Genomic DNA, 25,782 nt, shown 5'->3' with positions numbered 1-25,782 from the left:
CATTTCTCACACAATACATTTAGCAATAGATTGTCAATTCAGATTAATATTTGCAGTAGAAATGACTACTTACTGGTAGTGGTAATCCTTTACCAATCCGAGACCACTGCGCCACACTGTCTTATTACTGTCAGACAATGGAAAACACTACTCTCTCAATTCTCAAAAGATGACAATTCCACAAAGAGTTGATTTAATTAATTGTTAATGAAGTGTTAGAGTAGTTACTGGTGAAAGCGTAATTGCTAGCTGTCAGACGACGTGCCTGGGGTCATCTCCTAGCACCAGCAGTGTGTGTGTAGCCTGCGGTGATGCCCTCAAAACCACTGAGCTGAATTAGCGGGTGCCTGTCCCAAGGTCGTGTGCTAGATTCTGCCTGCTTGGAGGACAGAAAGACGAGCCTTTTGTGGTTGAAAGAAGTTACTAGAAGCTGAAAACAAGGACTTGAGGTGGCAGGTTGCAGTCAGTGTTTTCTGACCTCAACTCTTTGTCTTTCAAAATCCCTTCAGGTGTTTTAAAAGACTTGTGTTGTGGATGTAGAGCATGCTGCACAGCTTTCTTTCTCAGGATGTTTGTATTTTACAGATTATTTTCATTATTTAAAAAAACCGTTACTTGACATGTTTACTTTTTACACTTCTATAAACGTAATACACAGAAACGCCTATCCTGGCTGTACCACCTTGCACTGCTGTCCAGGTTTACCACACGAAGGAAGAAAAACAGCTGTACAGGAAACTCCACTTGGTTAAATTGGCAGGCATGGATACTAATTGTGCTACCCTTATTAATTCCAATTAGAAATGCAAATTAGAAGGCACATCTTTGATTAACACACATAAAGTTCCTTGTTGGTTTGTGGGTGTCCTCCTAGACCATTCCTGTTGACGAGGCCCAGTCAAAAAATGTTGTAATTAACATTTAAATGCTAAAGTAAGATATTTCTAATTACCTCACACCCCTCCCTCTGTGTTGCATCCCACAGTTTGGACTGTGTTACTTTCCTGTGTTAAATATGATGCAAAAAATTACATGCTAATTACAGTAAGATGGGCATTGGGAATCATCAACCCTGAAATTTACATATGAGATAATTATCATTTAATGAAACTAATTACTAATAATTTTACCAATTAATGAGCTGCAGACATCTCATTATGTTTTGCCAAGTGCCTTGGATGAACTGATGCCATAAAAAAGAGCTAAATCAATTTCTGGATGATAATTACTAGCACCTATAATTTGTACTTTCAAAGATAAATATTTAAGTTACCAGAACAGAACAGAAATCTACTGCATTGTGCATGCATCATCTTTCTATTGATAGAAATTATTGTTTTAGTTGTCCTAAAATATAAATTCATGCAATTCAATAATTGGACATTTGACCTCGTGAAATGTACAAAGTAAAGTGTGGTCTTCTGGTACTCTGCCTCTCAACACATCAAAATGTGTGTGTATACTGCCCTCTACTGGGCAGCAATAGGAAAGCCAAACCAGAAAAGTATTATTCCTCATTAAGAAACAACACATCTAGAACAGTGTAAAGTCAGAAAGCCCTTTATTAATTAGCCAACCTCACAAGCATTCCACTCTACAATACCTCTGTGAAACATGGCTTACAGTTTTACATATTGAAATATATTTACATAATTGTGCAAACATAGTAATTTCCTCCAAATTACAGATACAAATCAGAATATCTGCATGCATGGGAATAAACTTTGACAACGTAACAAAAATTAAAACTATCAGCATAAAAACACCAAACACTTGCACTAGGACTAAGTGTAAACTTCTGTTACTAATTGTTTGAACACACCTCCATCCTGTTCTCGAGTCTTTCATTAGCTGTGATTGTTCAAACATCTTAAAGGTACTATATGCAAAATAAAAATGTCCACATCATTTTTGTCTCAAAACATGATGAATTCAAAATACTTTGGTGTTAGCACATCGAGTTCTGTTTGAATAGTGGAGAAAGTAGAGTTAGATGGTTTACAAACCTCTGTTTTCAGCTACAGTGGAAGGGTTTTGGCAGTGCATAGTTACTTGGAGAAACATCAAGCTCATTTAGTCAAAGGTCTCAAACACCTCATTGCACATCTATGATGATAAGCACAAATCCAATTCACCAACAATTGTTAGATTAAAAATGTAACTGTATACCTTCATCCTCCCCAGATCTGCATACATTTTCATTTTTCTTTACATGATATATTCTTTACATGATTTACTGCATCATAATTTGGTAAGACTTCTGTTATGACTCACATTTCTTGAGAGCCTATATAACAAAAAATAAAATAAAATACATTTTCACTAAAAACCACACACCTCTCACATCAAATGCAATAAAACAGACATATACTCTATGTTCAAACCTCAACATGACTTAATTACATGAGCAAACAAGTGCACCATCTTTTTTTACCAATTGGGATGCAACATAGATTGTGAATGTGGGGTTCTATTAAAAAAGCTGGTTTTAACAGTAAAACTGAGGACTCCATCCATTGACTGAAGGTACTGAATCAGCTTGCCTCAGCTGTAGGAAATCAGTAATTTCCCTCAAAGCTAGTGTATTTAATTACAAATACAAGTATTATTCAAATCCTAAACATTCTTCTTTGTTTTCTCAAACTTTATATATTTTTGGTGCCTATGGATTCAATATATTTTTATTTATTTATTTTGGTCCTTGTAACTAATAAGAATAGAAGAGACTCAGTTCTCCTGCTAAAGGGTAACATTATCACCGATGATAATCTGTTCTATAGATGGCAAGACAGTAGAGTAGAAAAACAGGATAAAAGCACACTATGCCTCTCCAGTCAGTGGCTATAGACAGACAGAGTTCCCCACCAATCTTCACTGAACTACATAAGGGATCAGCGATCACGACAGGTCCTTGGAGGACGGTGCTGGTGTGGAAGTGATTCTGCCTCTGCTCCCGGTGTGGATCTTGTGGCCGGGGAAGCTGGGTATGTGTGCAGACGTCCTCCCACCTTGACTCCCAGCCGTGGGGGAGAGGAGGGACGGGGAGGGAGGGGAGGAGGACGAGGACGTGGGAGACAGGGAGGAGGAGGTGGAAGAGGAGGGCGAGGAAGAGGAGGAGGAAGAGGAGGAACAGAAAGAGTAGGGGCCGGTGCTGTGTCGGCTGGTTTGGTGCTGCGAGAGGGAGAGGTGCTGGCACTTGTCATTGCGGGAAGGGCTCGGCATTCTGGGAGAGGCGTTACCGGGGGACTGCGAGGAGGCGTGGCTACACATGGGGACGAGACGACTCAGATTCAGAGATGGAATAGCAGATTTGTGACTGGAGGAGGAGGAGGAGCGGGAGGAGGACGGGGAGGGGGGTGATTTGACAGGGTTAGAGACATTAGTAAAGGGAGCAGACAGTGATGCCATGGATGTCTGTTTTCCCAAACTATGACAGAAGGCTGGGATCTTAGAAGCAGGTAAAGCAAGGAAAGAGTGATTACTATCCCCACCAGCTTGTTTAATACTTCTGTTAGCCTGCAGACAGAGATGGAGGACGATCACAGGTGTTGAGAAAGGCAAGAGAGGGGTTAATAGTAATAATCACATTAACGCAAGAATCACTGAGCATCATGTTATAAACAAGCATCAAACAGTACTTGATGCAGAGGTCTGACAGAGAGCAAGGGTAATCAGGAGATGGAAATGGAAATGAAAGTAAACTACAAGAGATGATGTGTCAAGTGAACACACTTAACCTGGGTGAATGTACATAAAGTAGGCATAGGATGCAGGACGCACGGTAAATGGTGTAGACTGTTAGGGTATAGAGAAAAAATTGAAAGTGGACAATGTAGGCTGTAGCATGGAGAGTTACAGATGAAGAGTAGAGGTTGTAGATGAAGGTACACAGTGACCATGGCCATACACAGGACACAACCTCCCAGAGACCGGAACCAGACATCCATTAGGGTTGGCTCACAATACAGCACAGTCAGTTCGACCACAATCATGTCTGCCAATCATTTACAGTCTTCTCCAGTGCTTCTGTCTACTCTACTAAACTGTGATAGACAGGGGCTGTTGAGATACTAGCATAGTACTAGCATAGTACTAATGCAGTATTGAAGCAGTACTGTACCAGTTTCCCAGTGAAACTACCTGTCGGAACTGCCTCTGGTTGTCCTGCAGACTCTGGCCTTTGGCTGGTTTTTCAGGTGACCCAGATGGCTTGGATGGGCTCAGACGACTGGAGGAGGCGGGGCCACTGCCACTCTGTTAAAAAACAGACGGAACCAAACAGACAAAAAGGAACAAAAAGGTTATGAGATAGGTACTGATTGAACTGATTGGGGTGAGATAGGATAAGAATGGAAGAAGCTGCAGTCGTTGAAACCCAATCTTGGAGGGAGTTGTTAGCATGCTTTGATGTACCAGCCAGCACCCTGCATTGCCAACATTGAAGACAAACTCAGCAGTCGACAACCACATTTAGAAGCCGGTCATTTTGGAAAAGTAGTCAAAGCTTTGCTGTTCACTGTTCAGAGGGTGCACACGGGTGACAGACAAACCAGACATAAAAAAACCCAGAGGACTACAATCGCGGAGGACTCAATGTCAGCTGATGTTAAGACAAAGGACTACAATCGTGTCAGATTATGATAAGCAAGAGGACTACAATCATGTCAGTTTAGACATGACAGCACCTTCTCCCTGTTATCCTTCATTGGCACCTGAAAGGTCTTAAACATGTACCAGGCTTAAGCACAACATGCTAACCCATTGGTTAAAGGACATGGTAACCCTTTAGAGTCATTGGTTAGAGGGAGAGTGCACCCCAGAGACCAAGCCACCAGGCAGAGCTATATGCAAGGGAGTATGGGAGCGTGAAGTAGACCTGTTTCTTGGCGGAGACAGCCAGGGTCGGCTTGGGGAGTTGTGATCTGGCCTTCTTAATCTGTGGAGCTTTCAGAGCCTTGGACCCCTGAGAGGCGGGTCTCTTGGAAGTAGTGCCCTCCCTCTCCTGTTTGGCTGGGATGGCAGGGGAGATGGTGGCGGTGGTGGTGGTGGTGGAGGGCGACCGAGGTTTCTGGCGGGACCCTGGGTTATGTGTATTGGGTGAGGAGACACCTATGGTGTCCACGGTGATCTCTAGCTGTTTGATGGTCTTTTCCAGACTGTTTATGGAGTCATAGGCACTCTTGCAGATCTCCTCAGTCCTGCTCTTGGAGTCTGACCTCAAGGGAGAACCCAATGAAGGCACAGAGATACTTGTATTCGTTACAGTGGCTCCATGTTTGGGGTCTTGGTAGGGTTTGGGGGTGATCTCCAACTTCTTGATTTCCTTTGTGGTCTTTCCCTCTACCTCTCCAGCCTCCACCTCATACTCCACCACCTGCAGAGTTTTCTTGCCCGTCCTGGTGCCAGTCCGAAGGGCCTGGCTAATGGCTGCCAGTGTGTTTTTGGGGAACTTGAATTTGAACTTCTTTTTTGTCTCCTGCTTGTTGTCGTTGGTGGTCTCTGTTTTTGCCTGGTACTGGTCATCTGATGTGCCTCTTGCCTTCCTCTCTACAACCACAATTGAGGGGTTCCCAGTTGAGGTGTTTACAGAGTTTACAGCTTCATTCTTCACCTCCACTACATCCTTGCTGGTTGTTACCTGATGTAAACTTCTCACTGTCTCCTCCTCTTCCTCTTCCTCATCTTCCTCCTGAATGCACCCCTGTGAGGCCATCATCCGGTCCAGTTCCTCCTCACACTCAAAAATGGTGGACAGCCTCTTGTAAGCCGAATGGATATCCATGGGCTCGTCAAAGACAAAGATCACAGGCTTCCTGTCATACTGGTTATCATAGTGCTCCTCCTGCTGGTCAGTGGAGGTAGCATCGCCATTGCTCACAGTGACAGTCTGGACCTGCGATCCGCTGGTGCTGACCAGCTGCTGGTACTCCCCCCTCGACAGGGCTTGAACCTTGCTATTGGTGATCATAAAGGCCATGTGGTCCAATGAGGGAGGAGGAGGAGGCGGGGCCTCTTGTTCTGGTAGGTCGGGATTCAGGCTGCTGCCCTCCTCTGTGTACCTGGCACGAGCCCGAGATGACCTCATCAACACCTCCTGTTGGCTGCCCTGGGTGTCAATCACACTCTGTGGAGATGGTGAGGGAGGGGGCCCGCTTGTGCTAACGGGATCTTCCGGACCTGCTTTGTGACTCTGAACCTGCGGCCATGTTGGCGAGGTCCTGATGGACACAACTTGCCTCACGGCAGGGCCTAACATGGAGGAAGGCATCTGCTTGGCTACCTCCACTACCTGAACAGGACCCCCCGTGTCTTGTTCAGTTCCTGAGCTCTTCTCCCTCTCTTCCAGCCCAGCTACAACTTGCTCTGGGTTGGGCACGCCATCTTGGATGTTGGACAGAAAAGGTAACTGCTCTGGTGTTAGTAACTCTGGCCGCTGGGTTAGATCAGGAGCAGTGCAATTGGCCACCTGTGAGGAGGGCAGGGTCCCCCCCTTGCCTTCGGATTGGTCAATCCCTCCGGATGACACATTCTCATTGGACATCTGAGCCGTGACGTAATACAAGACCTGGAAGACAGGATGAAAAAAGTTTTTGTCATAATAATGTATACTGTCTGTGTCTGTAGAAAACCTTGTAAGAGAGGATAAAAGGTAATTCCTGACAGGGCTAGGGCCAACTACATATATGTTTTGGAACATAGCTGTTTTCTTTGACACATTAAGAGGAATTCAGACCTGCTACACCGTAGCAAGAGAACAATTAGTTGTTACAGAATGGAAGAGAACAGAAAGTAATACCTGGTGTGAGTGGATGAAAATCGAGTGATCTCAGCCAACATTAGTACCATGGAGCTGTCAAAACCATGAAAGGAAACGTTTTCCAGATGAAAAGAAAGTTCCACCCATGAATCACCTCAGGACTGACAAGCTTGGCACAGAGCAGAGAGGAGATAGACTGGAGCAGAGCAGACTGCCTTTACATGCACATGTTATCTTGAAAAGTGAGACAGCCACATAACATGATTTCATCGCAGTCTTCCTTCAGTTTAAAAGGGAAAAAGCAAGAGATGTCAGTGCCGGTATTGAAGAAACCTTTTTCTCAGGTGCCTGTACTGAAGAAACTGAAGAAAGTGGATCCATTCCGGTGGTGACCGCAAACCCCAGAGGTAGGACACAAGTTACACAATGAGAGTTCAATCATAACTCAAATTAAACATCTTTGTGAAGTAGATCGAGTCAGGTTAGTTTTAGGTAGTGAAGATGTGAGTCAGTGTATGTTAAGTATATTAACCAGGAAAAACACACACACACACACACCAGGTGTGGTTAGAATGAGAAAGTAAGTCATTATTTTGGTAGCAAATTAGGGTTAGTCCAGTGACCCGTCAAGACCAGTTACCTGTGTGTGTGTGGGTAAGACAGAAGGCTGTGTCTCTATCTCTCTAGCCTTGGAGCCAGAGCCTGACAGGTCAACCACACACCTGGCTCCTACCTCCCTCACAGAGCACTTCTGAAACACCTGGGGAGGTCAAAGGTGAGGTCAAAGGTCGCCAGGGGTTAAAACAATATTAATGACTGCCATGTGTGGGGCACATAAAGATGGAATGGTGTCAGAAACAGCCAAGGTTGGTTCCTCTAACACAGTCACTCTGAGCCTAAGACATGTTAATGGGAATTAAACTGAATCTTCATGGTGATTCATTTGTTGACCAGGAGATGGCAGTAGAGTCACACTCCCACAGGATGACGGCGTATTCATCGGACGTTAATGTGTAATTAGTACTACAGTGTAACTGTATGGGTACCGTCAATTATTATTTGACAGTGTTTGTGTTTACCTGTAGCTCCTTCATGAACTGATCTTCTTCCTCCTCTTCCTCCTGATGTTCGGTTTCGGGGGCAGGGGCCGGGGGAGGAAGGAGGGTGGTCTGAGGTTTGGGTTTGACTTCAGGGGGCTGTCTGATGGGTTTAGGCTGAGGAATCACCACCTCCTCCTCTTCTTCTTCCTGCCAGATACAGACAGAGTCCAACATGTGTTCAACTGCATTTTGACAACACATAAACAGGTTTCATGTACAAAACACATAAATGGGTGTGCTCGCTTGCACACACACACACACACACACACCTGTGTGGTGACAGATTCCTTGCGTGTGGTGTAGATGACCTCTCCTGACCTCCCGGTGGTGAGCCCGGGGCTGGCTGGGTAGAACCTGCGAGGGGGTGGTGGAGGGGGAGACTTCCCAGCCTTGTCAGGGCTCTGTCTCCTCTCTCTCTCCACGCTGGGCCTACGGGGCTTCTCTACCATGGGCCTGGGGGGGCGCTCTACGCCGGGCTGGACTGGGGGCTCAGCTGGGACTGGGGAGGACTGAGCAGCCTCTGTCAGAGATACACACACCACACTGTTAAAACCGGTCAGGTTGAGCCAAAAGGTCAATGCAGCGTGTCTTTGAATGGGACCCAAAATACGTATATAAAAAAGGAAAAGGAAAGCATTTCTAGTTCTTTAAAACAACTTCAAGAACAAACACAGGCAGTCTTGCTTACTATCATTACAAACCCTAACCCTATATTTTAAATTGTTCTATTTTTAGATTGTTTAGTTCTTAGAATTAGTTAAACTATTGTACTTTTACTTAATGTAAGTCCCGTATATGTTTATTGTTTGCACCTTCCTGCCATAGTAAATTCCGTGTTTGTGTAACATACATGGCAAATAAACCGAATTCTGATTCTGATTCTAACCTCGGGCTGCTGGTTTTGGCTTGGGGGCGTCCACCTCATCTGGCAGGGTTAGGCCAGAGGGGAGATCTGCAGGGGGCAGGGACTGAGAATCTATGTCTGAGGCTGGTAGGGGCTGGGAAGATGTGGTTTGGTCTGGCGGAGCCTGGACTGTGGCTGGCTGGTCTGGAGGGGTAGGAGGGCCAGAGGAGACTTCCTCCCCAGGCTCAGGAACCTCTAGGTTGGGTATGGCTCTCATCAGGCTGGCCTGGGCCTCCTGGAGGATCTGGTCAAGGTCACTGGGGTTTGGGGAGGAAGACTCGCTCTGCTTCACCTCCCTCACCGTGTCCTCTGCATTCTGAAGTGATCAGGAAAGATGCAGAAAACAGAAACAATTCAACGGATGCATAATGGGTTATTCTCGTGTGTATTTCGACTGGAAACATTTAACCCAAGAGATCATGATTTGAAATTGTCTAATTTGTTATTATATTTCACACATTTTAAACAAACGGTGTTAAATACAAATGCAATAAATGCCGACTAATGGTAAAAGACCACACCACCTACCTCAGCATCTGTAGCTAGGGGTGTGTTGGGGCCCACGCTGGCTTGGCTCTCGCCGAGTGGTGCCGGTCGTGCGGCGGCCTCTGTAACGCCTGAGGAGGGGGTGTTCCCCTCCGCCCTCCAGGGGACCACCCTCTTCTGCAGGGCGGGGCTGCCCTCTCGACTTCTTGGGCTCACCTTGATGGATAAGGGAAAACCATACATCGTTTTTTTTACATTTAGCGACTTTAAGTAGCGACTACGTAGGTTAAACAAATGTGATGATAGATCAAGAATTCTGTCAGTAACCTTGGCGACAGTGGGCGTGTCTCGGCCGTGGGTGGGGGTGAGAGGGGGGGGGAGGGTGGTGCGTCGGAGCAGAGGAGGCGGCGTGTTGGCATGCTACGATAGACGCAGGGGAGCTCCTTACGCGGTGGCCGACGCCTGGAGAGGCAGGTGCTGCTGAAGCGGGCGTGGGGTCAGGCCTCGGGGTGGGGGTGGCGAGAGGGGGGCGGACCGAGGAACGGGGCTGGGGTTTGGGGGATTGCTGGGCGGGGTCGGGTCTCAGGACAGGGTCGATGGACTCCTCCATCTCTTCCAGACCCTCCATGGTGGCTGGCTTGGCTGCCCCAGACCCAGCCTCAGGGCCGTGAGAGTGACTCTCTGTCACATATCTGAAGACAACACAACTTGTCAGCTTTTACAGGTCAGGGAATTTGAACTGGAGAGCTCTACAACTGATTACAGCTAAGACCTGATGAGATATTCTAGATTTACAGCCATTTAGCAGTGACAGGAGGAGTTCTTGTCTTCTGGTTTGATCTGTACCTCCTGAGTCCACTCAGAGCCTCTGTCAGGGCCTTGACCCTCTTCAGCATGCTGTCCATCTTGAGAGGTTCCTCCTTCAGGAAGCGCACAGCCTCCACCTCCACTCTCAACACCGTCCTCATCTTCCCCTGCAGGGAGGGGTACTCCGCTTGGGGGAGGAGGCCGAGGGGGAGGAGAGAGGAGAGGAAAGGGGGAAGAAGAAGAAAATTGAGTTTAGCTCCAACAACCTGTCCATGCAGATGCACACAGGTCATCCTGCCTAAGCCTCACCTTTCAGGCCGGCCAGGGCTTCACCCACCCTCCTCAGGTTGACTGCCCCCTCCTCAACGTCCTTCAGGGTGACGGACAGCTGTCCAGGGTGGGAGTCAGAGGAGGGGGAGGAGTCTCTCCTCAGCTGGACCACATACTCCTCCAAGTCCCTGAACAACAGAATGGAGAGATGGAATAGAGAGATGGAATGGAGTCCATCACCAAGCCAGGAGTAAAGTGATGGCTGATTTGAAACGTTTCTTTCTTTTTTTCCCCACCACCCGAACGTTAGTTTTTTTTTCTCTGTGTATCTTAGATGTGATCTTTTATCCAGGATCTATGTCTGAGTAATAGTCTGCCCCTGTGCCAGGAGGTTAACCTGTTCTGCATGTTCTGGAACTCTGTCAACATGTGTCTGAGAACTCTGTCTGTCTATTTACAGAGCTTGTCTTAAAGACCTACCAGACCGGTGCTCACCAGACAGGTGCATGTATATAATGAATAACTGGAGTATTCCACACATACTAACTGATGTTCCAAGTTCAACTTGAAATCAACATATACATGGAAACCCCTAAAGAGTTGAAACTCACAAACCACACAAAACAGGCAGTCACATGTCGCAAGTCAATAAAGAACTTCCCTGGAAAATATATCAATCAAGTGTGACAGATTCTGGATAAACCAGAACACAAGTAGCAATAGTGAGCTAACCAAAGTCCTATGAACTCTTGTGACTCTCATTACCAGTAATGTTGAGAATTACTTGACATGACATGGCAGGAAGCCAAGTAAAGAAGAAACTAATTCCAGCATTACTGAATTATACTTTCTTAGGTTTGCAGTAGTTTAGTATTGTCCTGTATTGAGGAAGAAGCACTCATGTTCTTTCCTGTACCCTAGGCCAAGTAAATAAGTCACTTGTTTACCCTCATGCTGTGAAAGTACAGTCAATGAAGTCAGTTTCCAATTACAAGTTCAAGACAATCAAAATCATATATGTAAGGTGCAGTTGTCTGATACACTCAATCTGAGCATCTCAGATGATTGGACAAAGAATACAGGAATGAAGGGCAGTTAAATAGTATCACAATATTGGAAGGGGGGTGACAATCAACATAGCCTTCGCAAACACAGACAGAAGACCCCACATGGTGCTAGATAGCTTGTTTGGTCTTTAGATAGGGCTCCTAAAAAAAATCCCCCTGTTTTCCTAGTTCATTAACCACTTTGGTAACATTCTGACCTTGGACCTCCACTAGTGTCACAGACATTTCCTAGTCGCATCTTACAAAGCTTATAAACGTCTTTCAGAATGCCCAGCAGCAACTGCGCATTTGAAAAAAAAAAGCATGGGACTGGTTGATAGAATCCTGATATCAAATGTGGCAAGAGATTTTTCAAGAGCTTATTTCCAAGTATGCTCTCCTCTTTTTCCATTGTGACCATGCATTCCTCCGCAGACAATCAGATGAGCACCCTAGCTCTACATTCCTAAAAGTCTCAGCTTGGTGAGTCTGTAGTTGTGACCAGTCATGCCTGACCAAGACGCTCTGTCTGACACAGTGTCTTTGACAGCTCACCACCGAGTACAGAACTGGAACAGCTTGAATTAATCATGAAAAATAAGATCAAAAAAGATCTTATATAAGAAACTAATTACCACACTTATTTCAAGTCATTACACATGCCAGTACACTATTATTCTATTACATAAGCTTAAACTTTTTTGGTTTGAACTGCAAGCTGCAGTCAAAACATGATTAACAGTTAAATCATGAGCTGGATGGAGGTGTATCTGATACCTTGGCCAGGGAGGAAAGGCAGAGAAAAGGAGGATCTTATGGGAGGTGAGCCAAATAATCAACCAAGGTTTCCTTTAACAAATCTCAGTTATCACAACGATTAAACAAGCTAAACCCATCGCAGGAAAATAAGTAAAAAGAGGGAGTATAATCCCCTTACCCGAGTTGCATGAGCACCCTCTCCTCCATGCCCAGGTACTGGAGTCTCTCCTGGTCCACAGCAGCTCTCTGCCTGTGTCCAGGCTCTCTGGAGCTCCTCAGCCTCTCCTCCATGGTCCTCAGCCTGTCGGCCATCATGGATGCCATCTCCTCCTCCATCATCCTCAGCATGCCTCGCACACTTTGCTGGTTCTGCACCTGGAGAGACAGGGAGCCCCGCCACACGCTCGTGTATCACGACTTGACCCAGTGCCATCCCACTACACTGTGCCAGTTCTTACACCTTGACATGAAGAACCACATCACAGAACCTAAACAGGACCACCTCTCTCCTACCCTCATCTCCCACCTCTCTCTCCTGGTTCTGTATGAGGGAACCCCCAGTCACGTCCTCTAGCTATGGGATTGAAGAGCACCAGAACAACGACAGCCATCTTACCCTCGCCGAGGCTGTCTGCCGTCAGTCAGTACCTGCAACTGTCGTAGCTGCTGCAGCTGCAGCCTTAGGTCCGAGACGTTCCTCTGGGCTGACGACAGGGCTGTCTGCAGCACTGCGTCTGGGGGAGGGGCCTGAGGGGAGGAACCAGCGCTATCCGTCAAGGGGGCGGGGCTCCTGGCTGCAGGTACAAGCGAGACTCCTGCAAGTTGACGCATAAATAATCGGTACACTAAATACATGAATCCAACAATAGAGTTGAATGGATCATAGACCTATTGTTTAATAAGCCCATAGCAATTGTAGTATGTAAGATTATGAGGAGGGAGGTTTATTTATAGTAGTAGTTTACTTACCCAGGCTGTTGTTGACTGGAATGGCAGCAGTCTTGCCATCTACCTCACTGATGGTTGGGGCTATGGCTAGTGCATGCTGAACAAGGCCGGCCAAACTGGCAATCTGCTGTTCCATAGCCTTCATTCGCTCACTAGAAAACAGAACACATATTCAAGCCTTAGAGCCAATAAAACTTGTGCATACTATGATTATTTCCTGTCAACTACTGACATGATTGACCGATATGACAATTGACAGATCTTTTTCTGTCTTCCTCTCTCTTTTTCAGTTTCTTCCTTTCTATCTCTCTCTCTCTCACCTGGTCTGGGGGTCATTGGGTGTGATGGGGCTTTGGAACACTCTATCAGGATGTCCAGCAGGGAGGTCGACAAACACCGACGACGACGAAGATGATGACACACTGCTCCGCGTCCGACTGATGACCTCCACTGTCCCGTTACTGTCTCGCCTCAGGGACCGGCGAATGGGAGACATCCGCTCTGCGGCCACGTGACCCTGGGCAGCTACGACCGTGGCAACCGCCGAATGACTGTCAATCATCCTGACCTCACTGACTCTGTGAGGGGAGGGGGGCGGAGTTTTGGTACCCATCGGGGGGAGCTGACTTTCTCCATACCTCCTGGATTTCTGCCTGGAGAGAGAGAGGGTGGATAGGGAGGTCGGGAAAGTAGAAGGCTTCATCAAAGGATAAACTTGACCTCATCAAACGTATTCTGGCCTAGACCTAAGAAACCAATTGACATGAGAATGTGCGCTGGGTTAAGTCTTATGCAAGAGCAGCTCACAGTTCACTGCACTTGTACATAAACAGCCCATCCATCTACCTCATCCCAATAGTGTATTGATTTATTTATTGCAGTCCAGTATTTCTACCTGCACTTTTATCCTCAGTGTTAAACTGTTTTATTTGTAATTACTGTGCTTATTATGTTTGTTTATTCTAGGTGAAACTCTGTTTTATGTGTCTTATTGCTATGTTGTATCTTGGCCAGGTCGCAGTTGTAAATGAGAACTTGTTCTCAACTAGCCTACCTCGCTAAATAAAGGTGAAATAAAAAATAAAAATAAAAAAGCCATTACGATGAAAATGTCATGTGTTTTTTCCAAGATATGTTGACAGATTATCTACCTGTAAAGCGAATGCTGTTGCTCCAAGACGTCTCCGTAGGGCTTGATGGAGGCTCGGTCCACAACGTCAGCCAGCGGGGCGGGGGCACTGCCCTGTGAGGAGGCGAGGCTCAGCCTGCCGCCCTCCTGGAGGGTGGAGTAGGGGTCAGGGTACACCCCACCCTCACCCCGCACCACCAGAGCCATACTCTTACTACAACCCAGGTCCTCGTCTGAATGAACACAGAATGGATTGAAAGGAAGGAAGGAAAGAAGGAAAAAAGAAAGACAGGATGGAATGTGAGAAGGAAGGCAGGTAGGAAGGAAAGAAGGAGTGAGGGAAAGAAGGAAGTAAAAACGTTTTAAAGTTCACAGGCAATATGAAACACATTCCATGAAGAATTGCTCCCACAGTTTTTGAGTTAAGTGTGTTACCAGGTTTGACATCGCGTCTCTCCAGGATAGCACTGCTGCTAGGGCAGGGGGTAACGGAGCGCCCTGTGCCCACGCTGGACATGCGATCCCTGGGCAGCGTGGCACTGCCCGCCCCCCCTGCACTCCCAGCTCCCCGAGAGCCGTAAGGGATCCTGGAGGGAGAGGAGGGCATGGAGCGGACGGTGGGGGGAGACATGGAGCCCTGCAGCGTGTGGAGAGCACTGCGGTTGGAGGACTGGATGGTGTGCACTGGGCTGTGGCTTCCATACAGGATCTCCCTGGGTATCTGTGGAGCGGCATTCGGAAGAAACAACATGTCTCAAAAACCTAGCCTGCTGTATACTGGTTGGGACCTAATAGACCACTAACAATAGTGGGCATTCAGTCAGTGTCTATACATATAAAGAAAATAAGGTCAACATGAATCAACAGATTCAACTGGGAGTTCGATTGTAAATGTGTATGACAAATACCACAATGAAAATCTGACCGTTTTAAAACAATCTAGGGTTTTACTCTTGAAAATACAGTTTGTTGGACATGTCAGGACATGGTTTCATATTTACAAAACAGACACGCTTGGCGTCTCTTACCATAAAGGGGTTAAACAAATGTGTGACAAAACCGAAGCACCAGCACTTGAATAGAATACAGACTGAATAGAACTGGATGTAAACAACTCTGTGTGTTGTGACCTGTCTTTGTAGCCTGTTCATGCGTAAAGGTTTAGATGTTTGGATGTGCGTGTTTGTGTGTGTGTGTACTATATCTGTGTGTCTTTAAGTCTGTGTGTGTATGTGAGCCATGCGTGCAAGACAGGTATATGACTAACCCTCATTATCATCATTAACTTAAAATTCCCCCTAATTTACATATTTTTCTGCTTGCTTTGAACTCATAGTCATGGCATATCTATTCTCGACGCTATTCTGTCCCAACATCCCGTCCTCAATGAAGCAACTTCTATCTGCCACTGCAAATGTATGGCACTGCTATTTACTAATCGTTATAATTTCCCATGATTCCTACTCTCTCCTTGGTTTTCAGTCGTTGGAGTCAGCAGCTTTTCTGGTCTTCAGAACGGAGGTGTGAGTGAAGGTGTCAGCTTCGAGGCTGGTTGCAAGATGCGAGAAGGAAATGTACTGTATCAGGTTTATGTCAACAGCATAACTCATCCTTCCTCTGGGAATAGGGCGTGTTCTAACAGATGGAGCCCGGATTTCAACCTTCTATATTACTTGATTGTTAACCCTACAGGTCTGTTCACTGTTCAATGTGATGTGAGATTTGTAGTATATTGTCTTAACATTTGCAGTGTCTTGCTCCTGTAAGGCTTTGACCTACAGAGCTCCAGCTAAAACAAATCCAATCCAGGTTACAATCTCACTCACGCTTCCCATAGCCACACAAGTGTCAAGGGACTAGAGGAGCATAAAGTAGCCGTTTGTTCTGGAACCAGGTGTTTACCACTATGGAGTCTCTAGATCCCCGTGGCCTAGTATCCTGATGACCTGGTGAAATACCATAGCAACCCCTCATCCTCAGGGATTCAGTTCCAATCCTAGACTTGACTCCTCAAATCCCCTGCCCCTCACCCAGCTGACTCCCTACGTCCTCACTGGTCTACAGGGGATGACAGGAGGGGAGGAACTGGCCAGTTGGTTAGGTTCCTGGCTTACTCTCACCTCCTCCACATTCATCCCAGCTTCTCAGGCATGGGCGACCCTCAAACATACTTGAAGATGAGAAGGACGACTTTATTTGTGTAACTGAGATAGCGGAGCTATTTCTCAGGGCTGCAGGATACTTATTTCCGGACAGATGCAGATATGTGGACGCTGTACATCTATGGGATTAACCCTCAGTGAGTGAAACCAGGGCTGATATCAGGGACAGACAGCATCCTCTTATCTCCACCTCCCTCCAGTGTGGATCATCTCACTGTGATCCAGACATCCACTATCAGGAGGGTTCCAACAACATTCAACATGGGTCCAAACTCCCTCACTCCCTTTTGGGGTTGGAGATATAAACAGCGGCTACCTTTCAGTGAGGTCATTACTGTAGTTCGAGGCGAGAGCGATGGACTGGTGCCACTGGGGAATCTGCGAAAAGCGTCCCTTGGATCAGAGATCTAGTCTCCTGTGCCTTGACCTGATAATCTACCGCAGTCTCCCAGAACAGGATACAGACAGGCGGGAAATGTGACTGACGTTTCAGATGAAGGATAAAAGTGACCAGAAGACTGGGAGACCCTGAGGAGTCCTCACAGGCTCCTGAGGGATCAGTCTCCCATCCTCTCCCTGTCCCAGCGGCTCAGCATCAGCAGAACGGCAGGGCAGGGGGCATTAGGGTTGCTTTCGAGGACGGCAAACAGACACAGAGGGGAAGCTTAGCTGGATGTGATCGTACACAGAGAGGTAGAGAGCCCTGTCTCACACATTTACAATTAGTCATTTAGCAAACGCTCTTATCCAGAGCGACTTACAGTAAGTACAGGGACATTCCCCCCGAGACAAGTAGGGTGAAGTGCCTCGCCCAAGGACACAACGAGATTTGACACGGGTGGGAATCGAACTGGCAACCTTCAGATTACTAGCCCGACTCCCTGACTCAAACTCACCACAGACACGCTGAAGGAGCCCTAAGACTGGCTAAGACTGATGAGCTCAGCATGTCAGGTCACAGTTTGGCGTGTGGACGGTGCAACCCCAGATAGACAGTAATAATGCAGACTATTCTATTACATATGTCACTAGGTCTGGGTCTGGAGACGGGGGTCTAGAGTCCAACTGCACACAAGGCAAGGTTTGGAACTGTTCGGAACAATCCCAATGATAACATGGATCTTGTTCTATCATATTTCAGCTGATAATTCCATCGAGACAAAAAGATGAGAGATCAGAGGATGATGCATAGTCATAACACAGCTGTTTTCTAAGCCCCTATCCGTCCACACTACCGGGGTGGGGGGGATGGAGTTACACTCACCCTGCCGTCTTGCGAGTTGCCGGGCCGGGCCGAGTTGCGGTTGAAGGCGTGGGCGGGGTCTTTGTGGTACACCTTTAGACAGGATTGGGCTGTGATGTTCCTGGGCGGGGCCAAACGTGCATGATATCAGTTGCGTGTAGTATTGTGTGTGTGTTAGACTGTACGTGCGTTAGTGTGTGTGATCCAGTCCTGAGGGGAGCTGGGGTGGCTGAGTGGGTGTGGCCAGGGAGAGGAGACACCCTGACATCTGCACACGCTCAGACGTGGGCCTCCTCTCTTGTCTGGGGAACAAAAGCAGCTGAAACGCCTGTGCAGCTGAACTAAAAAGATGCGGGTGGGTGGGGGGGGGGGGAGGGGAACCTGACATGCTTGAGAGACCTTTGAACACAACAGAGCTTAATCATGGGCCTCTTTGATTGGTAGATGAGTCCAGTGGGTTGGAACTGGGGATTGATTTGAAGGGTCTAAATACGGTCTTGATGGAATCAAACCAAACTCTGTCGATCACTTGTAGCAGAGCTTACCTGACGTCGGAGAGTTCGTAGTAGACGTTCCTGGTGTCATCTTTGATGTAGATGGCTACGCTAGGAGACTCCAGCATTTTCATGGTGAGCTGCTGGGGGAAGGCACTGACGAACAGAGCCCTGACAATGTCCCCACTGCTGATGTCACTAGGCATCCGGATCTGCTTGGTCTCCTCCCCATACTGCAGGTACAGAACCCCTGGAGAGGAAGGGGTCGGGGGGGAACAGATATTTAACCAGGAGGGGAGTGGCAGACAGACAAAGAGACAGATGGACGGTGGACAGACAGACAGACAGACAGACAGACAGACAGACAGACAGACAGACAGCAAGTAAGACCTACCCAGTGGCCTGTCTCTGGGCTGGCTGGAAGAGCGGGCCACAGGCAGGCTGGCGCGGGCTCGACAGCCCCGGGTAAAGGCAGCGACAGCAGGCAGAGGGTCCTCCTCAGACATGGTCTCCAGGGACTCCAGGGACACTACAGAGAGGGGGTCCAGTTGCTCCCCTACACCCACAACACCTGCACCGGGAGGTGGGCTCGCCGATGTCCGTGTGGTCCTGACCTGGAGAACCAGGGAGAGAGAGATTGGGGGAGAATGTACCCACGCTATCAATCCCAATCTTGTATCAACAAGTGTGTGTGTGTGTCTTTGTATGAGTGTGTATGAGTGCAACTTGTACACTCAGCTGCACATACAAGAATAGAGAGCACAGAGATGCACACACACTGACACCTACGACACACTATCCTGATGCAGGATAAGTTTGCCAGGTCACTCAAGCCTCTTAACTGTCAACCTGTCTAGAATTCAATTACAGGAACAGAAGCAAAATAGAAGCATGATGCAGCAGTTCTATACTATGCTTTGGCTCAGAGTCAATTTGCCGCAGGCTATAAACATACCCATAACCATCAGTTAGAGTTTATTTAAAAGCCACCCACGACCCATTTAGGAGACAAGCAGATGATTTCATTTCGGGGCACAATCATGTGTTCCTCAATTTGTCCCTGATACATGAATTCTCTTTGACATGTGCAACCTGACACACACAGATACACTCTCTCACACACACCCACACTTTGACTCATTGTTTTTTCACCACAAGGTTGGCAGTTGCTCTGACGCACTCCAGTGAGTAATCACCTGGGGCACCCGACCCCTTAGATTTACCTAACATTCACCTCCTTACACGCACAGTTGTGCTAGTACAGTTGGATTGTCAGACCGCATCCGACATTTGGACAAGATTCAGGAAAAGAAGCAAACCTACTTGATTTACACATCGAGTAAAATCCTTCTTGTGTGGACCTGTTTTTCTTTTCGTGCCACAGCAAATTATGCTTGTTTACCCTCCTCGGCTTCATAAAGCCGGAAAATCCAGCATGAAATAATCTGCATCATAAACTTGGCAATAAACCTGATTCGGATTCTGATCAGCAGATTCTTCAAATTATTATGTTAGCATACATGTTCAGTATTTCACGTATGTTTTACATCAAAGAACATACGGAACCATGATAATTATGGGTGTTGGCATTCCATCTGTCAGGCACCTGAGTGAGGACCCTATCTGTCACATGTGAGTTACAGATGTTTGTCTAGAATCTAGAGATCTACGGTATGAAGGAGTAACAAACTTTGAAACTGGAGATTATAGGGTCTTTCTTTTGCCTGTGCCAGACAACACTTAGACTTCCTGAATGCCAGTATCAACACCTACTTATAAGGTAATTACCTTGTCAGAAACGAGGAAATTACAGTGTGATTACTATCACATTGTTTGATTGTGACAACTGCAACACAGAAGGGTGTCATAGACATAGCTTTACCATTGCATCCTTCAGAGAGTCATTCTAAATCCATTCCAAACCTTGATAAAGACTCTTGGAAACAGCAATACAGTCAATAGAAACTGCAGTCCATCCAGCTGAAGACCAGTACAACGGCTTCAGGTGAAGAACCCCCAAACCATTAAATCAATAAGGGCTCGTTGTGCTGGGCTGGCACGCTCTCCGACAGCAGCTAACACTTAACACATTGGTTAACCCATAACCCAGGTGGCAGCAGCAGAGAGGAGAACTATATGGATGAAAGGACCCAAGTTGAGCAAGGTTGGATCAGGCCAGGCATGAGATTGCTCAGATGCCCCACTCTTTGACCAGTAATGGCTGTCAGATGTATGGTGAAGCAGTGACTATAATGGCCAGTCTGTATGGTAAGGTGCCAGATCATTGAAAGCAACTGGCTGTTATCCTCCACATCACAGAAGTCTGACACATAAAGCACTGTAAGAAGCACAGGCTTGCAGGGGGAGAGTGAGGCTAGGGAAGAGGTAGAGGCTGAGCTGCACTGAGGCTGGGACTGAAGCTGGTAATGAGGCTGGAACTGAGGCTGGTACTGAGCCTGTTACTGAGGCTGGTACTGAGGCTGAGTCTAGGCTGAAACTGAGGCTGAGCTGGGCTGAGGTGGGTACTGAGGCTGAGACTGGGTTGAGAGGCTGAGGCTGAGGCTGGACTGAGGCTGGACTGAGGCACGGGTTGAGGATGGGAATCGAGTTTGAGTTCTGGCGTGAGGCTATCAAAAGTATCCATGCAAGGGGGATAAAATACTACACTCTGTCAGCAGAGCACACCACGTTAAATTGAGACAAGATTATTGTGAACATTGACTTTGTTCATATCCATATTACAGGGAAACGCCGAAGCACAATGTGACACCTAAAATAAGTTTAACTGTAATAATATCGAACACATTTCCCTGCAAGCAAATATGGCAAGGCTGACTGCAACTATCGGTTCAGACCGAGCAGTCCAAAGACCGCTTTTAAGATTTTTACAGGCTTACCTGGACAGAAAATAAAAAATCCAACTCGGTCAAGCCGAATTAATCCAATTCTGCAAGCGCATTTTCGAATTATAGATTTGACAAACTATCCAGCCATCTACAATACAGAGTTTCTTTCGCAAGACTTGAAGCTGACGCTCGCATGTAATGAGTGCTCTGACTACTGTGCTAGCCTACGGAAACCCCACCCTGTCCAATAATGCTGGATTTACCTGTCCAACTAGCAAGGCAGTCCATGTTTATTTTGCACCATGTTTATATATCAACGCAGTGAGCGACAATAACAAACGACTAGTAGCTGAGGTAAGCAACCACCTCGCCCGTTAACGTGTAAGTTATCATTATGTTCTATATTGCACGTAAAGGTTACATGTTCAGGCAATTATTAGAGTTACATGGGTTAATTCAACTAAAGCAACTTTATTGTGTGGAATACACTATTAAAAGGATATTACTTTGAAGTGAAACAGATTTTAAGATTCAATATGTTTATTAGGCTATATGTTAATAAATGCTGTATGCACCAGCCCACCACAGTAAATTCGTTGTTTGTGAACACTTGGCAAATAAACACAATTCTGATTCTGACATCAGTCCATCAATCGTAGTCTGACTCTCATTAGGATGCATTTCTCAAAGCATATCATACAATTCCCCTCACTTTCCCTCCTTCTTTTTAAACCCCTAGCCTACTGTCTATCTGGCAATGACTGACCTGTTCTCGCAAGCGCTCGTGGTGACCCATGATGACGGCAGCATGGTGGGGGTACTTCTGTCTCAGGTGATCCAGGAACACCTCCTTCCTTCTCTCCACATCAGCCTGCTGCATGGCCTGGCTGTCTGGGAGGGTTCTGGGCCCGTCCCTGGCTCCGCGGGCGCCTCCTATGGTGTACCTTCTGGTGCTGGGGGAGCGAGGGGGCAGGTCTGTCAGGTTGTCGCCGGCTAGGATCTGCTTCCTTTGGAGGCGCTCTGGGTCCTCTGAGCAAGATGAGGAGAGTCTGGGGAGTGTGTGTCCTCCTCCTGGCTCTGTGGGGTTGTAGGGAGTAGTGGAGGAGAGGTGAGGAGAGTGGAGTGGCGATGAGATATGTGGGTATTTGTGTGAATTTGTGTGAATTTGTGTGTTTGTGAACTGGATTAGAATGATGCACAATTAGAATGATAGGAGTCTCTACAGTATACAAGTTGATGTTACCCAGCATGACCTTATCAGACTGAGTGGAGCCTGGGGGCAAACTAAATGCTAGGAAGATGCAAACCACATGCAGCAGCCATACAAGACCCCATGGGATGGGATGGCCATAAATATCCTATAGTAGGAGGCTTTGATATACAGTGGGGCCTAATTATTCAACATTTTAACATAAAAACCACAAAAAAAAGTCACAAATTATGAGGGTGGTCATAATTTTGAAAACTAAAAGCTTGTACGGTTGTCTAAAGACTGCAGTAAGAGAAGCCAAACATAGTGACTGGATTAGGGTTAGTCTATGATGTCTGGAGTCAGAGTGAGAGTAGAAATTACATATTCCTTTGTACTCATCCCTTCACTATTTTGGAAGAGAAGTAGAGAGTGTAAAATAAAGAATGAAAAAGGTCATTACAGTTTTCATTAAACTTTGATATGTGAATGAGGCCTACACTCTATTTTATGAAATCCAAAAGGAACATTGTTGAAGATGACGTTTCGTTTAAGATCAATTACAGCTCTGAAATCACAGGGCAGAATGCCTGGAACCTTGAAATACATACGTCAGTCATGAGAAAGATTTAAGACCGTAGACCAATCCTCTCAGCTTCCACATACATTTGCCTCCCGCTATTAGGAACGTCAAAACGTCAAGTGAACTGTTGGTGACACGGAACATTCTATGCAGAGGGCTGTGAGCAATGGGTCTATGCGGTTTGACAAAATAATCAACGTACTTTAAATGCCTCGTGTGCTCCACGGGGAGAAAATACGGAGTAAGCGACTGTTTACGTGATGCTGAGTGACGGCGTATGTCTACATTGTTGAAAAGTCTCAGCAACTACTTCAGGCTGAAGCGTTGCGGCACAGCGCGATGTTGACATTTGAAGTCTTCCGGGAGGTATGTTTGTAATGAGGGCCTTGTTGGTCGAGCAGAACATGACTTTTACAATACTGCTGGGAGAATGACGACAGAGGAAAGGGGGAGCTGAGGTTACTGCCACTGCTTGTAAAAGGAAAAACATCCTAATAGCCTATAAAACGGTTTAAAGTTGTCATATAAATATGACCATAATACAATAACAGGCTCATTATGTAATTTTTGTAGAGTGGCTTTTTAAAACATCAGATATGAGTTTAGTAAAGAATGGGTGAACACTAACAAACTGGCTCACACACACTTCCTTCCTGTCCAGAAAAATATCAGTAAAATACCATGATGGGGTGGAAAACCTCACTCATATCTATTGGAGGTGATTCATATCTCTTCCCACTATCTACAGAAGCACTGCTAATCAACCAAGCTGCACAGCCACAGCCGCTGGAGGGAATCCAGAGGTTTCCCCCTCATGTTAGCTTTTGTGTGTGTGTGTGCGTGTGTGTGTTTGTGTGTGTGTATGTGCATATGTGCGTGTCTGTCTGACCAATGGAGCTTCACAGCTTTAAAGGATATCCTCAGGCCACCAGGCCACAGCAGGATGTCACTTATGAGCCTGTGGACGGTGATGCTGTGTTTCCTGCTCATCACGCAGAGGAAACCTCCCCCGGCTACACACTTAAGGGCAGGACCCACAGAGGTCAAGGTAGGGCTAACCAAGGTGGGTGTAGTCCTAGACCAATGGACATGCCCTTCTTCCAATCCATATCACTAAACAAATAACTTACAATTAACAGTCATTATTCCGATGTACCTTTCAAGATGCCAAAAGAGCTGGGGGGGAGGGGGGGGGGGGGGGGGGTTGTCCAGTGTCAACACACTGGGAACAATATTTTTTGACTAGTACATGCACATACTGCATCCCCTCAGCTCAGCCCAGTAAGATGGTAGAGGAGGTGGTGGAGGCATATCATCCAATATGCAGCCCCCATCTCAGTGATGCTCCAATACTCCAGTACTTGTAATCAACAGGGCTGAGGGCGAATAGGGAGACATGTAGTACAGTATGAGCCAAAGCCCCCATTCGAGTTGAACTGTGTGGCCCTCTCTGGATTAGGGAGCAGCACTGGATGAAACCTCTACTCATTATTATATTTTCTCATAGTTGTATCTCTGAACGTGTGTGGATATGTGTGTGTGTGCTATGTGAATGTGTGAGATTGAATGTGTATGAGAGAAGCACATGTACAATGAATGTTCACAGCTGTTCAGACTTTCAGCCAGCTAGCCTCTTTTGGCTCCCAAATGTGTTGTTGTGGATCTGTCTCTGGAACTAGAGCCAGAGGCAGTTTCTCTAACTTCACAATTCTTACCGATTACATTACACATCCAATCCCTGATCAAACAGTACTTACAGTAATCACATACACAGTCATTGGGAGACACTTTTTCGGCTTGTACTGCACTTGCTACTGAGCTCGCATGACTTTACAGTAATAGATGAGCTTGCAAGAAATAAGCTTAATCTACTGTACGCCAAGCAACATGTCACTGTCAGAAGTGAGAACTACATCCTCTCACAGGAAAATGCAAAGCATAACACAGGCTTTTCTCTGCTTGACTGAGTGGCCAATTACAGTCAAATTGCAGCCAAATGAACGGAGGATTACAGAAGGCTGAGGTCAGAGATATTACTGTTTGCTGGCCAATTACCTACATGACAAAATGACATCTGTAATGTAAGTTGTTCTCTTGAATTGTAGACTTGTCAAAGCCCACTGAAATCACACCTAAAATTGGGATATTCCATTGACTCTCAACATTGGAGAGCCCTCATTCTATGTACCTTAGCAGATCCTAAATGTAGTTCTGCACATAAATTCAAAGCTGATTATCCAGGTTCTGGACAACCACACACACCATAATCACAACCCCAAAATAACCTCAACCATAGTATAATCTCGCCATGTACAATATGGTGGCATACAGACATATATCCTCATCTCACCTCTTCTTTTCTCTTCAGGGAGTTCTGTTAGTCCTTTCACACCCATCAAATCAACCAGACCCAACTCTGCAGTGACAGGTCTCACAGAGTCCACCACATTTTGTAGACTAAAAGTTCATGCATGGAAAGATATGGTCAAAACATGTGTTTGTGTTTCTGTGCCTATGTGCGCGTGCATGTGTTCCTGAGGAAGCTCCATTGTAGGGCTGTCCTCACTGTTTCCAGACCTCCCCTGTTTCCCAGCTCTCTAAAATGCACATTTGGGAATTGAGCTAATCTATGAACAACACCACGTTTGAACAATTAAAAACAGGAGCAATGTAACATATCTGGCTGTTTTTTCGTAGCTTCTTATAGCTGAAAACTTCTGACCGATGATTTCTGTCTCTCTCTCTCTCTCTCTCTCTCTCTCTCTCTCTCTCTCTCTCTCTCTCTCTCTCTGTCTCTCTCTCTGTCAAACTTTTTTTTTTTTTTACGAAACATGACAAAACATGAAATATAAAAAAGTGCTATAAAACAAAATACAGAACAGAGTTAAGAGACAGACTGCAGTTTTTGTTGAGATAATATTTTGGGTTATTTTGTCAAATCGGTCAACAAACCGATCCCTTTCAAGCTGAAAGACACTTGATTTCAATTCAACATTCACCTTTAGGCACCTACATGCTCTTTTAATAGTTTAAAATTATGCTTGCACATTGTAATACTT

The 25,782-nt window shown here is 46.2% G+C and overlaps 1 protein-coding gene across 2 annotated transcripts; it reads right to left on the bottom strand.

The window, feature by feature from the left end:
• Positions 1–1,544: 1,544 nt before the first annotated feature.
• On the bottom strand, positions 1,545–25,181 carry LOC146271794 (sickle tail protein homolog). 2 transcript variants are annotated; one of them, XM_084707845.1, is made up of 22 exons: positions 25,074–25,181; positions 21,718–22,028; positions 18,500–18,719; positions 18,157–18,355; positions 17,633–17,732; positions 14,642–14,927; positions 14,229–14,439; positions 13,398–13,730; positions 13,099–13,229; positions 12,778–12,944; positions 12,308–12,504; positions 10,364–10,512; positions 10,094–10,241; positions 9,696–9,939; positions 9,290–9,463; positions 8,744–9,077; positions 8,127–8,377; positions 7,837–8,004; positions 7,398–7,517; positions 4,877–6,565; positions 4,141–4,254; positions 1,545–3,262 (listed from the first exon to the last, which is right to left on the bottom strand). In XM_084707845.1, exons 1-22 carry the CDS (start codon positions 25,117–25,119, stop codon positions 3,236–3,238), a joined length of 5,619 nt encoding a protein of 1,872 aa, XP_084563971.1. In that variant the 5' UTR covers positions 25,120–25,181; the 3' UTR covers positions 1,545–3,235. The 2 variants fall into 2 exon arrangements, with proteins under 2 accessions (XP_084563971.1, XP_084563972.1); XM_084707846.1 differs by having other exon boundaries at positions 6,467–6,565.
• Between the last annotated feature and the right edge of the window lie 601 nt (positions 25,182–25,782).

Source organism: Hypomesus nipponensis, chromosome 10 (assembly GCF_054491055.1).
Source record: "Hypomesus nipponensis isolate SF chromosome 10, ASM5449105v1, whole genome shotgun sequence".
NCBI classification, from domain to species: domain Eukaryota; kingdom Metazoa; phylum Chordata; class Actinopteri; order Osmeriformes; family Osmeridae; genus Hypomesus; species Hypomesus nipponensis.
This window is presented reverse-complemented; position numbering and strand designations above follow the sequence as displayed.

What these genes read in the sequence shown, in the direction of transcription:
- LOC146271794 (XM_084707845.1), bottom strand. Translation starts at nt 25,119, where the DNA reads ATGGGTGTGAAAGGACTAACAGAACTCCCTGAAGAGAAAAGAAGAG. An exon ending in CCCAATGACCCCCAGACCAG is followed by an intron (nt 13,230 to 13,397) that starts GTGAGAGAGAGA and finishes TCTGTTTTCTAG; the next exon opens with TGAGCGAATGAAGGCTATGG. An exon ending in AGCCCTGGCCGGCCTGAAAG is followed by an intron (nt 10,242 to 10,363) that starts GTGAGGCTTAGG and finishes TCCTCCCCCAAG; the next exon opens with CGGAGTACCCCTCCCTGCAG.